General features: G+C 41.1%; 1 protein-coding gene and 1 long non-coding RNA gene across 4 annotated transcripts in view; one reads left to right on the forward strand and one right to left on the reverse strand.

The window, feature by feature from the left end:
• LOC100540504 (protein spinster homolog 3) overlaps positions 1 to 5,895 on the reverse strand; it is a 24,419-nt gene extending 18,524 nt beyond the window's left edge. For 2 of the 3 annotated variants that reach the window (XM_019621917.3, XM_085240763.1), the window contains exons 1-6: positions 5,759 to 5,895; positions 5,206 to 5,268; positions 3,893 to 4,492; positions 1,374 to 1,439; positions 809 to 945; positions 141 to 292 (exon numbers count right to left, since the gene is read on the reverse strand). In XM_019621917.3, the coding sequence (XP_019477462.2) occupies positions 141 to 292; positions 809 to 945; positions 1,374 to 1,439; positions 3,893 to 4,127 (590 nt within the window). In that variant the 5' untranslated portion in view covers positions 4,128 to 4,492; positions 5,206 to 5,268; positions 5,759 to 5,895. Of the gene's footprint in view, positions 1 to 140; positions 293 to 808; positions 946 to 1,373; positions 1,440 to 3,892; positions 4,493 to 5,205; positions 5,334 to 5,758 lie in introns of those variants that run through there. The other variant, XM_085240762.1, reaches the window with a different exon arrangement.
• On the forward strand, positions 5,887 to 10,460 carry LOC146543009 (uncharacterized). Its single transcript, XR_014887553.1, has 3 exons — positions 5,887 to 6,077; positions 6,279 to 6,408; positions 6,537 to 10,460. It is a non-coding gene; the product is annotated as an uncharacterized LOC146543009 (long non-coding RNA).
• Positions 10,461 to 16,189: the final 5,729 nt, after the last annotated feature.

A 16,189-nucleotide genomic window follows, 5' to 3' on the forward strand; every position in this document is an offset into this window, starting at 1 on the left:
AGCATGTGACAAATCCTTCTGCAAGAACCAGTGCAGATATATGTCAAAATCTGTCTAATCAAGGTTGAGGGTACATTAAATTGCAGGCCTGCTCAGACAGAATTTCAAAAGGCAGATCAGTTGCTAGCAAGAAAACCAACCTTCCCACTGGAATGCAGATATAGAAGACAGACAACATTGTGGTCCTTTTTCCCTCATCAAACCGATCTGCAATGATGGTAGGAGCTACTGTGGAATAACTGGCTGTGCCAATGCCAACCAGTCCTCGTGAAAGAAAGAATATCCAGCAATACTGCAGGCAAAAGGCATCGTGTGGTCCAAAAAAGGCATGGAAAAAAAAACAGATGATTATTAAAGAGGTGTATTCTAATGGATCAGGTGTACCAGGGGAGAAATGCAGCTGACTTTTGCATGTATCTATGGCTCCTGCATCCACACCTGTCTTGCTCACACCCCACTGCTGTGCTTTCTGCCTTCTGCACTGTAGTGATTTCTTAGAGTGACACCACAGAGAACTTCAGGATGTGATCAATAGACTGTTCAGGCTTGCTGGCCAATCCACTGCACCCCAGTGACATAATCAGCTAGAATTTGGGACAGCATTAAGATTCCATCACTTGCAACTACAGTGTGCATCTGCTCCATTGCCTGAGCTGGACTCCACCACCCCATAGAGCATTCCAGCACAAAGCCCACTTACTGCAGGCCTGGGGAGTGAAAGCTCACAGCTTTTCCAAACATGATCAGACAGGACTCTATCAAATCCTGCAAGGTGATTTTAGTAGTACCCTCTAAAAAACAAACATACTGATTCACTGATGAATGAAGTTCCTAATGTTACAGCAGACCAGAAGAAAATACCAGCTCCAAGGATGACTTTCCTATTGTATCGGTCACCAAGGTATCCGAAGAAGGGAGCAGCCAGCATGTAACACAAGATGAAGACTAGAAATCCAAAAAGGTACAAAGACAACATTGGTCAAATTGTTCTTATAGTACTTCTCAGCTCTCAGACAAACTCAGTTTATTTTTTAGTGTACTGAGTCTGCAGAAATAAACTCAAATAGAGATTTATTTAAAAAAGAAGAACAATACAAAAAATAAAACAGGCACAAACAGCTCAAGCTCTGTATTTCTTACTTAGAAATTCTTTCATCTTTTATGGTTCACATGCTGTGGGATTTTTGAAAGTCTGAGCTCTGATCTTCCCTGAACCAAAGTCTTTCAGCTTTCAGTTTCACATTTTAGACAGCTTGCCCACCAGTGGGAGCGAGCAATACCACACATGAGAAGGAACTAGAAAATATTAGGCTGTGTTTTAGGCACAGACCATACAGGCAAAAGGCAAATCTGAATGTAAGTGATTTCATTACCTGTTTGCAGCAGGCCTGCACCCTCGTCGCGAAGTTCAAAGTATTTCTGTATATCTAACAAGATCCCTGCAACAGAATTAAACAAGCAGTGACAGCAAGGTACACTTTATTCTTTGTGATTCTACTAATTTGCCAACCCCAATATTGATTTCAAGATGGTTTGTAGAGAACCGGAGCACGTTTATCTTGCTAGCTTCCTTGTCAACCATTACTGTGCCACGAACACAGATAAAAGAAATATTCACATTTCTTATCTCAGTAGATTAAATTGTAATCTTCCACTGGATGGGTCTTACAAGAGTCAGTTTACCAGCTATTTCAATCAGAGCTGCTGTGCTTCAAGTGCTGATGGCACTTGAAATCAGTGCAGGCCAAGCTCCAGCCTAACAGCAGCACGGGGGGTTCTGTAGGCATCTCTCAATGACTCATAGTTAGAGAGCTCCAAACGGTCTCAGAAACTTAAAGCCTGCAACCTCGCTCAGAACAAACACCTGCCTTAGATTCTGCATTATTACAACACAGTAATTAGTCGTATCTATTCTTTCCAGGAGGTGATTACCAACACACAGAAATGCTGAATCTTGAGAACTTCAGTTTTGAGCGAGTAGAGAATTCAGTGCAAACCACAGCTATTACAACACCTGGTTGGAACCACAATTTAACTCCAACTAACGCTCATGCTGAGCACCATTGAAATGTTACCCCTCCAGGTAAGTGCAGCAGTGGGCAGCCAGACACCAGCAAATGCCAAAGCAGCGATGTGAGCAGCTTGGAACAGGGTAACAGGAGAGCAAAAGTCTGCATGATCGCTGCTGTTAGTGAGTAGAAGTCTCAATTCTAGCAGACAATTACACATAAGTTTACTTTTAAATAAATATTTGTGCCTCTCCTTCACTTTCTTAACTTATATTTACCAAAACATTGCTATGTGTGGACAGCCAAACTCAAGAGTACTGGTGCAAGAATTGTGCGGTGCAGCTGAGTTCCAGCAGTGCAGAGCAGATTGCTGTGCTATGAAGTGCAGTCTGTAAGCAGAGTACCCTCCTGGAATAAGAAGCCATAGAGTGAAGTAAAAAGCATTTTGGTGATATACTGTAATTAAAGAAGATGTTTGGTATTTCAAAGGCCTGAATACAAGCTGCACCTCTGTTCCTGAATCTTACATATCCCTGCAGGTACCTCACACAGAAGAAACTGAGCTGGTAGGCGACTTCTACTTCACAGATCCGCTTAAAATGTTAAGCTCTTAGCAGGCACGGGAGTCAAACAATAGTTCAAAGCCAGGAATGAGCCCAATGGCTGCTGGCACTTCATACTTCCAGGTGCCTGCCCCCCTCCATCCCAGTTCTTGCTCAAAGGGATTTTCATCCCCTCAGGTCCCCCACCCTTCTACATTGAAATTTAGTTGACAGCTGAATTCGTACACTGAATTTTTTCACTAACAGTCTTGCAGTATCATTCAGCATGCACCCCTTAATGCTTCCTTCTCTCTTAGATGTGTGGTTAACAAACATTCAGTAGGAAAAGCTTTAATTCCTAAATTCATTGACCTCTCCATTTTAAAGATACTGACTTGAATTTCTTAATGGTTTAAGCAGTAAAAGTAATTAGTTTGTGTGCCAACGCTAAATATTAATTCAAGGTTTTTAAACATCAATGATTTCCAGGCCACTCAAAGGTAAAATACAGTAAGCTCACAAGCCTGTCCTCCAGTTTCCAGGTAAGCCCCTGGAAGCTTGACAAATGCCGAGGAGTGATCCTAAGAAGAATTTACACCAGACACAGTTTATGCATGCAGAGAAAAAAATAAAACACATTTCCCAGTGGTTTAACAGAAGCAATGCGTTGCTGCTCATTCTTGGGTCAATAAACAAACAGACAAATTAATAAATAATTAATAAATAATCAAAGAATCATATTTTGGATGGCTTGTAAATTTGGTAGGTGATACCCGGGGAAATGAGCCTCCATTCTCTTTGCAGAATTATATTACACTCTTCATTGCAGAAATCAGACAAATTCCACCAGCTCGGGAGGAAGTTAAGTCTTCCTCAAAGAAACTTGCACATAATTTTCATACTTTTAATGTGGGAAATGACATTGCTGTTCTTCAGATGAAGGAATGCCACAGCTCATCTACCAGAGCCAACGATGCAGTAAGCATACAAGTATATAGTAGAGATGTTTCTACAGCAAATCTCTGTGAAATCCAGACACAAGCAATTGACCTGTTGTTCTGTGTGCTAATATTTGTTTATAATAGCTTCAAAATATGAACCTTAAGCATTTAACAGCATTCTATTGACAATGAATAACTAATACATCATTTATTTGTCTTTCAAGAATATGATCTGAAGTTTCACAGAGAGTATGAGCTGCAGGCTAAAGCAGATAAACAAGAAAGACTGAAAAGACATAAAGCATACCTTTACAACACAGAGTATTTGTAACTGAGGAATAAATAGAGCTGATGAGAACTTAAATTTCTTTTTCCTCAGAAAGAGGAAACAGTCTCTTACCTGGTACAATAAACCAATCCATGAAATTTATTAGGTTTGCATAGCACAGCACACCAACTATCAGGTAATCTCTCTTTGCTGGACTGTTCCTTGACACTGGCACCTGTGGACCTCGTCTCACCCGTGCTGCAGTAGCTCCATAATTCTGCTCCTCATGAGGCACCCTGGGCTGCAAGTCTGTGTTTTCATGTGCACTTGGGTTCTGCATACTTCCCAGTGCAAAAAGCCACCGCATGCTATGAAGAGTTTCCTCAGTGCAACAAGCCAGAAGGCAGTTCTGCGTTCAGGCTATGAGGAACTTCAGCCACTACAGTCATTTCCGGCGACAAAGCCCAGCACTAAAAGCTGAACTGAAATGTTCCTTGTAGCAGGGAGAGCTTAACAAAAAAAAGTTTCAGTCCTGTGCTTTTGTTGAGCAAAAGTACTGAAGCGCTTTACCTTGAAGACAGTGAAGAGCCAACTCAGCCAAAAGCAAAATAATCCACTGTGCATCCAAGAAATAAAAGTGCACAAGTTTGTAGAGATATTGCATAGCAAAAAAAAATCATTAACAATCTTTGTCGAGGTCTCAGCGAGTTGCTGGAGCTAAAAACAGCCTTCCTATAGAACAGAGAGAAAGGAAAGAGATAAGTTAGTTCACTAGATCAGATACCTATCTTGGACTTGAGCCCTCTTTTACCACAAGCTTCATGTGCAACTCTGGACAAATTGCTTTCTCTGCAACTCATGTCTTAATCCCCCTTACAGACACACATCCCTGTCCTTTAACACAGGGCCACCCCATGTTGTCCCTTCCACCTGACCACTCACTTCTCCCATTACCTCCTACCTGCTCTGCAGTGCCCAGATTTGCCCCCAGAACAGAATCCTTTCGAGAAGATCCAGAGGTTTTAGGTCAAGTCAGCAATTTAAGCAAACAACTAACATTGCAGAGTACTTTCTGTTGGAGGTAGGGGGAATGAAACCAAATGACAGTGAAAGAAAGACAAATGAAAAAAAAACCACCGCAGAACACTACAGCAAGCAGGAAAAGTGAGATGGAAACATCATCGTACTCTTCAGAACCTCTGCTGGAACTGTGCACATTCCACAGACCTGAATTGAGTAACCACATTTCTTCCCCTTTCTCCTCCAAAAAGAGGTCTGAAAGGGGAAGAAAGGAGAACAAAGGAAGGCATTCCGGTTTCTCTACTGTGTGTAGGCACCTTTCTTCTGCCTTTCTGCCGTCCACTCAGACTTGAAAAAGTGCATTTTGTCAATTTTTCCAGGAAGAATTTTCCTATTACATTCATCGTTTTAGAAAAATAACTCACCATAATGTCTCTTGAGATGTTTTGTGGATTGTCAGCTTCAGAGGGTCTTTTATTTTTTGTATCCTGTTAAGAAAATTTGAAGTGAAAAATAAACAGTAAGAGTTTAAGAGTGAGGCAGTTAACTGGACCAGTTACAGATCAGTTGATGACTCATGGATGAAGATAAGAAAACATTGCTGGGCTTTGGTGACTTTTTTTTTTAAAGACTGTGTTTCACACTAAACCGAAAAACAGATCAGCATCTAAGATTCTTGGCCACCTTGTGAAGTCTGGCCTCTTCTACTTCGGTGTGCCTAACAGCGTGCTATTTCATTCCATCTTCACTTCATGAAGGTTGAGCTGTTCATGAGCCAGCAGGCGTGTTCCTGCACAGCCTAACTTCATCATGAATAAGTCTACGTTAATTTTATTGCAGGACAGAACTTTTTTAGTAACATCTTAGCTCTCAACTTTCTAAAGAAGAATTTAGCTATAGATTATGGGTATCTTTCCCCTCTCCTACAAGGAACTCCACTTAAGTTGCATCTGAAAACCATTCAGTGTGCCAGCTTACCGCATCGGGAAGCTCTTGACGCTCTTTATTCGATATCACTCCTGCAACTCTTTCTCTTCTACAGACTACAGGACCTCCAGTGAGTACTTAAACCTCCATTCATCCCGCTGCTTTATTGGGGCAGCGACGTGCAGAGCTGACCGCGTCTGGGAGCAGCAGGAAATGGGAGCGGCCGGGAGGCGCTGCGGCGCTGCGCCGCAGGGTGGCGCCCAAGTAGCGGGCACACGGGGCTGGGAGCGGCGGCTGCCCGGTGACACGGAGCTGCAAACAAAGGGAGCTGGCGGCCGTCCTGCTGCAGCCCTGACTTTACGTCTTGTAGGTGCGATTTTGATTCCACTTCTGATTCTCCTTTTGCTTTCTTTACCGTTTCTGTTTCCTGTTACTTGCGCCAGGTACCAGCTCTGTCCTGGTAGCAGCTCTGTTGCCCAGACATCACTTTAAACCCCATCCTCTGCTCCAGTATCGCTTCGGTTTGAGACTTTTTGATGCTATACTGACTGGCATTTTGTTCTGTCTGCAGCACAGATTTGTAAGTCAGGTTGTCATATAGAACTCAGTGCCGAGCAGAACACAACTCTGTCCCAGCTGCTGGTAGCAGACATCACCTCTCCTTCCCTCGGTGTTCCAACCATGTCTTTCCACCCGCTCAGGTTTGCACTGCTGGCTACAGTCTGTGGCCAAAAGGTCCTCTGTGACTTAGCCTTACTCTGGCAGCTTTTATAAGCATCACTCTTTGATAACTGTTCTGCCTCTAACAGTCTATTTCTCATTTTCTCAGACCAAGACATGTTTGTGCAGACAACACCAAGCAAGAAGATTCTACAAAACTTTGTCACCATTCACTTCTTCTATACTGACTACAGGAAACCACTGAACAATACAAATTAAGTTTTTTTTTAGGTGGGATTACAGCTCATTTCTTTATAGACAAACATTATTTCTTCCTTCTTTGTTCATTTCTGTCAGTTAGGATATAGACTGCCCTGGAACAGAGCACAGTGTTTGCCTGCAGAGCTGACAATAGGTGTGCCTGGTGCCAGTGCAATGCAATAAGTTTTTATCCCCAGCATCCTCCTTCTCCATTTCCATTCTGATGGTCCATTTAGGCATGCGATCTCATAGCTGTGTCATGCAAGAAGTCACCAGCAGTTAAATCCTTCTATGGTAGCAGCAAGTTGGAACCTGTTTATTCTAGGCATCTGGCACTAGTCCATGCACACAGCAGTGTATTTTCTTACCCCGTTCTGCATATGGCTGTGGTAGCAGAAGTTGTTTTGATGGCTGAACCTGACAAATGCAACCGAGGATGCCCAGATGAGCACATGCATTTGGTGATGGTTAGAGCTGGTCGGCTGACACTCAGCAGGCCAAGCTGTGGCAGTTTTATGCGCTTAGGAAGCTGCCTTGTTTCAAACAGAGCATTCAACTGAGTTCATCTTCTTAGCTATTACTCATCGAGGGAGTCCTTGGCCATGACTCACTGGAGTGTCCTGCTTGTCCAGGCACACACTCAGCAGCTGGGCAGCAGCCCCGATGGCTCTCACTGTGCTGCGTGCTCCACCTGACTGAGGCTCTTACCCTTACTTGGCCACAACCCTGCCCTGTGCTGCCGTTCTCATTAGCAGGAACGAGCCGGTGGTGCCAGCAGGAGGCAGCTGGTGAGGAGATGCGCTCACAGGCAGCGCTCTGTTAACCAGCTAAGACTTGTGGAAGCAGCGTACATTACAGCCGCTGGGGCGTTCCTGCCACTTTAACTGAAACCAGGTGAGATGCTGCCAACAAACGTGCCATGCCTGCAACCTAGATGGGTCTGTTCACAGACAAGAGATGTGAGAGCTTCCAGTTTCCACTGAAAGGTTTTCGAGTATCTACTACAAAATGCCCCTGGATTTTCCAAATACCCCTTCAGTCAGACACGCTGCAAACCGAGAGTGCTGCGTCCAGGGGCTGCTTTGAACATTTTGCCAGAGCTTCCTCAGAAGGCCGGGTCAGAAGGTCTATTATAGTCAGCCAAGTTTTCAGTAAGATAGAAATTGAGGATTATTTTCTTATCTTGATTAACTCCAAACCATTTCTATGCATAAAATAAAATAAGTTTATTAACCCTCTTAAACAGCAAAAAGCAACAAAATGTGTGAATTCAATATGGAAATAACATTAATTGTTGACTAGATCTAACAATACCGATTTTAGGAAGAAAGAAGCAAGCTCAGTTTGGTATCTCCCTCTCTCCTGCATCACCCAGCCAGAGAACATAAAGTAGCAAAAAGAGAAGATAAGTTTGTGTGTATTTGCACACACATGTGGGAACGGTCAGCATTTCAAGGCACAGCCATTACGTGTTTTTTTAAATATATATGATGGAAGCAAATTCATAAATCTTGAGGTCCTGCAAATAACTGCAACAGGGACTGCCACAATAATTCAGTGTCTGACAAGTTCAGAAAATAATATTCAACATCGTTCTTCTAGGCAGTCAAGTTAATAAATGGATGTTCGGACCTACCTGATAAGTTCCTCTCCAAGCTGATACGAAGGCAATGATGATGACTGTGAAAGAGCTGTAAAGGAAAAGTGCTTGAGGCAAGAGGCTGTGATTTTTTGAGGTTTGTCACTGCAGTCTCTGATTAATCATGATTTCACAATAATCCACTTCTGGTTTGGAACGTACTCTATGTTGATAATAGAGGCAGAGTTGGACCTAGACATCAATATCTGGACTGCATGGCTGGAGGAATGGCAGTTTGATCTGCTGTTTAAACCAGTGACAGATTTGCATGAGAGCAGGCTACTCAAGTAATGTAATCCTGCACAAAATTCAGCATGATTTTCAGTTTCTATTGTATTATATAGGTTGTGTGTCATATATCACAAAAGGCCATATTGCAAAACTCCAGAGACGACTCCTCTACTAGCAGGTATCTTTTTCTGGCATTACAGTTCCTCTGACTGATGCACATTCACCAAATACTTGTTCCCTTATTGTTCCCAATACTTGTTCCCTGGCCAGAAAGAAGGAAGCCTTGGTGCTCCGCTTCTGACTGAAGTTTGAGAAATTCTGCGCCTGCAGTTTGTTGAATCTGCTCTATGTCAGTGTATTGTTTGTGGCCAAATTACCGTTATGAAATACTTAGTCTATTAGAATTAAATTTAGAAGCTGAATAATCAGGAGCCAGCTGTACATGACTGGGTTGCCAGTGAGTGCTCTCCAGATCTTTGCAGGCAGAGCTAACAGCGTGAGCCACTACCCAATTTGTGCATCACTTGCTTTTGCATGCATCTCATGGAACAACTGTATAACCAGGAATGATCCATCCAGACTAACAATAATTATGAGCCCAGAACACTTCACAAGCAGTCTTCTGTTACTAAACAACTTCAAGAAAACCAACCGAACCACTTGTTTCACTATACTCTTAATTGAAAAATGCCTGCTTAGAAGATTCTCATTCTGTGAGTTTCAACAAATGTCACATTTTTTAATTACATCCTTTGTAATCACCTCAGTCTGCATTTCCACTTGAAATGCTTTCACAGTAATATACACACTGTGTGCAGTAAAGTTCACCTTTTTGCTCATTACACATAACCCACGTATAGTTTTCATCTTCCAAGCACGCAGATCGTGCTTTTGTCTGGGGAAGGATGCTTGTTCAGCCTCTTCTACACTTTTAGAATTAAGAAACAAACTGCAACTGTATGAATACATCATGAAGGGTTTATCCAAATAACTCCTTTCACAGGTAACATTCTCCTCAGTTGTATCCGTGTAATCCTGCCACAAATGAAAATAAGAGCAAGAACAATCCTTCTTTGCAAGCGAGCACATTTTGCATTTGCATTAGACAAAAGGGAAGCAGCACATCAGTGGAACAGAGCTTCCTCTTCTAGCTGAGATTTATTCGAGCACAGAACAGCTTGTGGAGGTCAAGAAAAGTGAGGCATTATGTTACCATCAAAGACACTCTCAGCTAACCAGTTTTTAACTATTTTTGCCTCTACCATTTCTTTTAACTCAAGCTCAAGTTTAATAGTACATCTGATAACTGGATTTATCACATTTCAGGATTGTGGACAATTCTACCACAGTTATAGCAAGAAAATGGCTGTGAAATCTGCATGGATTTGGAAAAAAGACAAAACCTATGGGATTAAACATCTGTTTAACCTATATTTTGACCTTCCTTCAACAGTGAAACATTAATTCCTAGAAGAGCTATTAGGTGATCATTGCAGTCTTCACTTTTATACCCCAGAGACCTCTTAATTAAGAAGAAGGAATAACAGATAAGGAGCCATTTATTATGAGTAATGACAAATAGACATTGGCAGAACAAAAATAGAGGCCTTTCCCAGTGATGTCTCTCTTTACCTAGCTTTGCTAGCTTCAGACTAAAAAAGAGACTGTTCCACACAGAATCTTAATCACTATAGAGAATGTTAGAATTGGGGTTATTCAAAAACTTGAATAAAGAGATTTACATTCACAGTGATCTAATTTAGTGCCTTTATTTCCCAGAAACATGTCCAGCAAAAGCAAAATAACAACCTCTCTTATTGCTTCCAGTAAGGCAAAGTGTACGCTGTGCTCACTGTTTTGGTAAGTACAGGAACTCTCTATTGCTGTGCATAATTGCTGGAACTGGGAGATTCTGCCAGCAACAGAAGAAAACTTGTCATTTTGAGGCTCTTATTCACACTAAACCCAGGATGCTGACATTTATGACAGCTATTCAGCAAATATGTGGAAATACTGAAACTTATAAAGTGAGTTAGATAGGAAATAGGGATTAGAATATACTCATGGTGCCACTGATGGTTACCCACCTTAGGCAGAGGGAAGCTTCTGCTTCGACAAGAGAACCAATGCAGAAAGTGGCCATACTCACTTCCTGTGCATCTTTAGTTTGATTTTTATCAGCTATTGGTAATGAAGTTGGCTCAGCCAGTCCAATGTCTGCCTCTAATGAAACAGACAAAAAAAATCCAAGGAGATGGAGAAAACAAGGTGAAGGATAGTCTACGAGTTATATCAGCAATCCAGGAGCTGAGCAGTTGGGAAGAATTCCTTCTTTCATGCAATTTGACCAGGTATTTTTAGCACTGTCTTCCACTAGAACACTAGACACATTCACATCCTATACTTTTCTATCCATTCATTCCATTCATAATATCTTTCCATCCACTCTTTATTACCAGCAGTTTTACCTGGTCCGAAGATGGTCTTACAAGATCTTCCATGTAAAATTAAAAGTATGTGAATGAACTGGGGCCTTCCTTTTTATCTTGCCTGGAACCATGCTGGTATTTGCACAGTATATACATTATATCCAGCATTGTAATACAGTCTGACAGTCTACTAATAACAGAATTTTCTTCTCATGGTTCTAGTAGCTATTTCTGTTTAAAACAAGTTAAGGACCAGTGAAATAACAAGTATTTCTTTTTTTCTTACAAGTCAGCAGCTCGGCAAATCTCTATTCCGTACTCAAAGTAGCACTTCAGACACTTTTCATTAGTCTTTAGTAGGGTCAGTAAGTACAAAATACACGTGCAGGCCAGGCTGGCTGTGGAAATGCCAGAGAAAGTCAAATCACCAAACTGGTGGGTATCACTGGGTGAGTGATTAGGAGCAGCCCATGGAGTGCTGGCCCAGCCTTTACAGCAGTACTTCATCTGCAGGTGCAGAAAGAAATGGAGTTCTTCGTTAGAGATTATTCAACAAGTTCATACTGGTGCCTGGTTGTTTGGGGTTGAGAACTCAGCAGGGATTTGAAAAAGGAAAGTAGCTCTTCTTGTTTTCCCTTTTCCAAACTATGAGTAAAATTGTGCTGCAGGAAGCTTAAGCTTGTGGGAGGATAGGATCCGCTAGTGTTCATATTTTGGAAGTTGGGGGAGCTAAAAACAACCTTTCCTCCCTCATTAATATCTCCTTTGCTCATTTTAATTGAATCTTAGATCCCATGTAAGTGTCACCTAACAGAAATAATTGGTTAAAAACTCACAGTAACTAATAAACAAAAGATATCAAGTAACACTTAATGACTTAATGACTTAAAAAAAAACACAACAAAATTGAAGGTGTGAATACATACCTGATGGTCTCAAGTTAATGACTACTCTTGTCCCTCAGACTAAAGGAGACAAACGCCCTGCTGAGCACGGCATATCTGCCCTTATTCAAGTAGAGAATTAACAATTATCGATGTAAAATATGATTAACATAAATTATGTAAATTAAGATTTCCTACTTGCCATTTAAAATCATGTCTGAATTATTAAAATATCTATTTTACACCTACAACAGGAGTATCAAACATGAGAACTGTGTTTTAAGTTCAGACTTCAAATTTACATAGAAATACCCATTTTCAAACATCTGCCTTTATTTTCTTCACATGAGAACTCTGATGTCTATTTTCTCGCAGTAACAACCCAGCATTTCAGAAAAGGCAAATCAATTACGACCTGCCTCGTATTTCACATCCTTGTATTCGTTCCAAGGATTGAAAACTGATGCAGCAGTGGATCTCATGACTGCTTTCCATCAGGTACATTAAACTGATTGTCAGTTAGGTCAGGCTTTGCAGGCAGCAAAGCAAAAATTTCTCAGACTCAGTTCTTGAGAAATACAAGTTAGAAAAATGCATTTTTTTCAATTGAGTTTAACCCTTCCCATAACAATTTTGACTCTCAGTGCAGCCATTAACTTCTGCTGCTTTCATCTTCTGTTTGACTTTGAAGTTTACTGTTTTTCACTAATTACGAGGGAAGAAATTCAGCGTACTCTCAAAAAACCATGTCCACATTGTCTAAAATGAACACCTCTAAAGCAGGCATTTTGCCCTGGTCCTGACTAATGAGAGAGCAAAGTCTCAGTTTCCCAGCTGAGAGTACTCTCTCTTTAAGTAACGGTATAAACCTGCATAAAGCTTAGAGCAAGGTCATTTGTTCATTTGGGTTTACGCAGGTCTTAAAGGGGGGCCATCCTGCCAACAGGCTGAGCCAACATCAGTGTAAGGATCCATAAGGATTGCCTGCAGTTCCAGAAACACTTTTACCATAACCATTCCCCTCAAGGTAGCTTCATACCAGAAACCTTATCCAAAAGTCATGTCATGACATGAGAGGCGTCATCCCCTGGTGAATGACTTTGTTTACATCCACGTCTCTTCTACACAATTATTTTCTACGTTTTGTGCCACTATCAAAACCCTCATCTGCAGTCAGTGAGCTGGGTGCAATATTGCTGGGCTTAAGGAATGATGGACAGACACATGGCAAGGTTTGAACATCAAAGCCATTGTGGTTTCATGTATCAGGGAATGGAAGGCAGGACTAGCTCCAATTTCTGCCTCCTGTACGGGCTTGCTCTGGCATCTTGGGCACATCAGTTCAGCACCACAGCCTGCCAGCCACATCCAGCCTAACAGTTTGTACTCTTACAGAAGAAATGGAGATTCTTAACTCTATGGGGATCATCAAGGATTAGCGTTAACCCAGCCGGACTCTGCTCTCAGTTGTAGAATCTGAACATTGCTACAATGCAAGTAAATACAAACATTTTCATCCTATTCTGCACTGAGGTATGTTCTGAAGAGATGTGTTGTAGTAACTGCAACTGCCCCATCCCAGGTTTCTCTCTGGTTGCCATGCTAATGGTTCACTGGTCCATTTTTTTCCAGGAAACCTCCCTTCACACGCAAACCCACTTCCCAGTGAAATGTGAGCCCAGCAGTATTTGAGTAAGAGCTAAACTTTTGAACCTGTTTCATAGCGTTAGCCTTGAACTTACACAGAGTGCTTCTGGACAGAATGGAGTGTCCAGCACCAGGTTCAGTCTTTATATGTAGGTCAAACATCATCAGAACCAAAACAGCTTTCAGTTTTTGATATGCTCTTATTCAAGCAGGGAGCTATGAATCAAAGACAAAAGTGAATTGCTGTCTCTTTTTTCCCAAGTTCTCTCTGAGAAGCAGTTTTTCAGAGCATTGGCTTTCATGGTACATCCATGATAATGTTGGATGTTACTTTTTTTACAGTATAGGAAGAACTAATTTAGATTTTACTGTTCATGTGCAAATGTAGTCAAAGTTCATTCTAAAAGAGCTTCCATAGAGTAAACTACTTATATATCAGGGAATGTACAGCTAAAACAAGTGTGAGAGGGTACACCACAGCTCAGCAGACTGATATTTTTTCCTGGTAAAAATTTAGATCCAGAATATAAGACTTGAAACATGTATAGACTTCACTGTTAAAAACAGCAACAAAAACAATGTTATTTGCTTTGTATCAACAGCAAGAAATTCAAACTTAAGTGTTGTAATGGGTACAACATGGTTCCTATTCCCCTAAGAGGAACCTTTTTTAAGCCTAAAATTGATACCTCACACTGTTGCCATTTAAAATGTCTTCTTGCTGATTCCAGCATGTAAAATTAGAGGAACGTTGCTGAACATGTTACAGGGAGCTATGTCTGTCTTACCATCAGCTTCTTGCTTTTGCCAAGAAGCTGAAGTAGAGGAGCAGATGTTGCTAACAGTATGAATCCAGACAGAAGATTCTCCCTTGAACAGCAGCTATGCCTGGTGTAATCTGTGACTTGTGTTGTGAGTGAGGAACTGGGAGAGAAAGTCGACTAAAAGATATTCAAGCAAAGCAAGATGCTGAAGGTGACAAACAAAACAAAACAAAGCAAAACAACAAACAAACAAACAAACAAACAACTTCCAGAATTTTCTATTCTAATTACAAGATGAATCCCTACTAAGGGAAAACAGATTGATGCAGTAAAGACCACAGCAAATGTCTATATGATCTGACAATCATCATACAAGAAATAGTTACAGGAAAGAAAAGGCAATCTAAATTCTTTATTGCCTTTCTATTTAATGCAGAGATGGGAGAGACTGCGGCAGACAGGCAGCAAGTTAGAGATGGTAAAACTAATTTAAGAAATTAATTTCTCCTTTCCTGAGATCTTTTCCTAAAACATACTGGGTATTGCTTCACCAAACAATTGGGATAAGGTGTTTGTGCATAAGGAGTATAGAAGCTGGATATTAACAGAACAAAAGATCACTTTATCTAGCCACAGAAATGCTTTTGTCTCTTTACAGATAGCCAGTTGTGATCAAGGACAAACAACATGAACTGCAAGCCAACAGAGTTCTGACTTCACTGTGGCATGACAGCTTCATTTTCATGATGGGATTCCACAGAGTCTTTACTGCTGTAAAGAAGCACTAAACAAGTTCATGTCACCTAACCTGACCAGCAGTAGACGTGTTCTGCAATTTGCAGCTGCACACAAGGTGATTTGACAGAGCAAGGTGAGGGTACTTTCAATTTCCAGAGCTTCCTATAAAGAAACACATATTACTTTTGTAAAAGAGGATTAAATCTGCTGGCAGAATAAAGGAATCCAGGTCATCTGTGCCTGCTTAAACCATATCCTTCCTCTTCCAGCCCACAGTCTTTTATGTTCCTCACAAGAAAATCATACATAAGCCACAGGAGACTTTCCTCTTAAATAAGATGACTGCCAATGAGTGACCTAATGGTGAAATTCAGGATTATTTTGATTATGTTGTAATAGAAATAGAGTTCTTTTATATAACCTTTCAGTCTGCAATGCTGTGGTTAGGTCCTCTATTAATAGCGCTGTCAGAAATGTGTGCTCATGCCTGAATTGACTCAGGTACAGAAAGTTGAGTGAATTTAGTGCTGGCTTAACTGACATTGTGAACAGAGCCTACCTTTTATTCCTGAAACAGAAATACCACCCAGAATAGTGTCACTTCCCATCAACACGCCTGAATTCCAATCTGGGTGACTGTCTCTTAGCATATCAAGTTTACAAAATGAACTTGCACATGATAGCTTTCTATGTTTAAATAGATAGGTTGCTTTTATAAGATTGAGTGAGCCTGACTGAAGCAATAACAAAATATAAACAAAAAAATACATTTGGGAATCAGAGTTAACCTACAAAGGGAAAGACTTTCACAAAGACTTTCTTTGGCTAAGAACACCATTTATAAGATGAATTTCAGTAACGGCAGCGTATGCTGTGCGATGTCTTCTTTCATCCTAGTTTAATCATTGAAGAGGACAAAGATTTAATCAGAATCACCAGAATGTCTGGGAATGGTATTCTGATTAATTGTTGGACTACAGTAATGAAATGCTTGGGCTGTAACGAGAATTACAACTGTGGAGAAGACTTCAGCATTGCTAATAAAGCATCTCGTTTATCTCGGGTTTCTTGCTCTCGTTGCAAAGCCAAGTTTGATGTTCACATACAAATTCCTCGTATAGAAGACAATGAAGAGGGTTACTTTCACGAAAAACATCTTGGCAGAACCGTGCAGGATAAATCCTTTGTAGCAGCTCCTTGCAACCGAGCAGGGAGTTTCCTAATTTCTG

Source organism: Meleagris gallopavo, chromosome 21, assembly GCF_905368555.1.
Source record: "Meleagris gallopavo chromosome 21, MGAL_WU_HG_1.1, whole genome shotgun sequence".
In the NCBI taxonomy this organism is placed as follows: domain Eukaryota; kingdom Metazoa; phylum Chordata; class Aves; order Galliformes; family Phasianidae; genus Meleagris; species Meleagris gallopavo.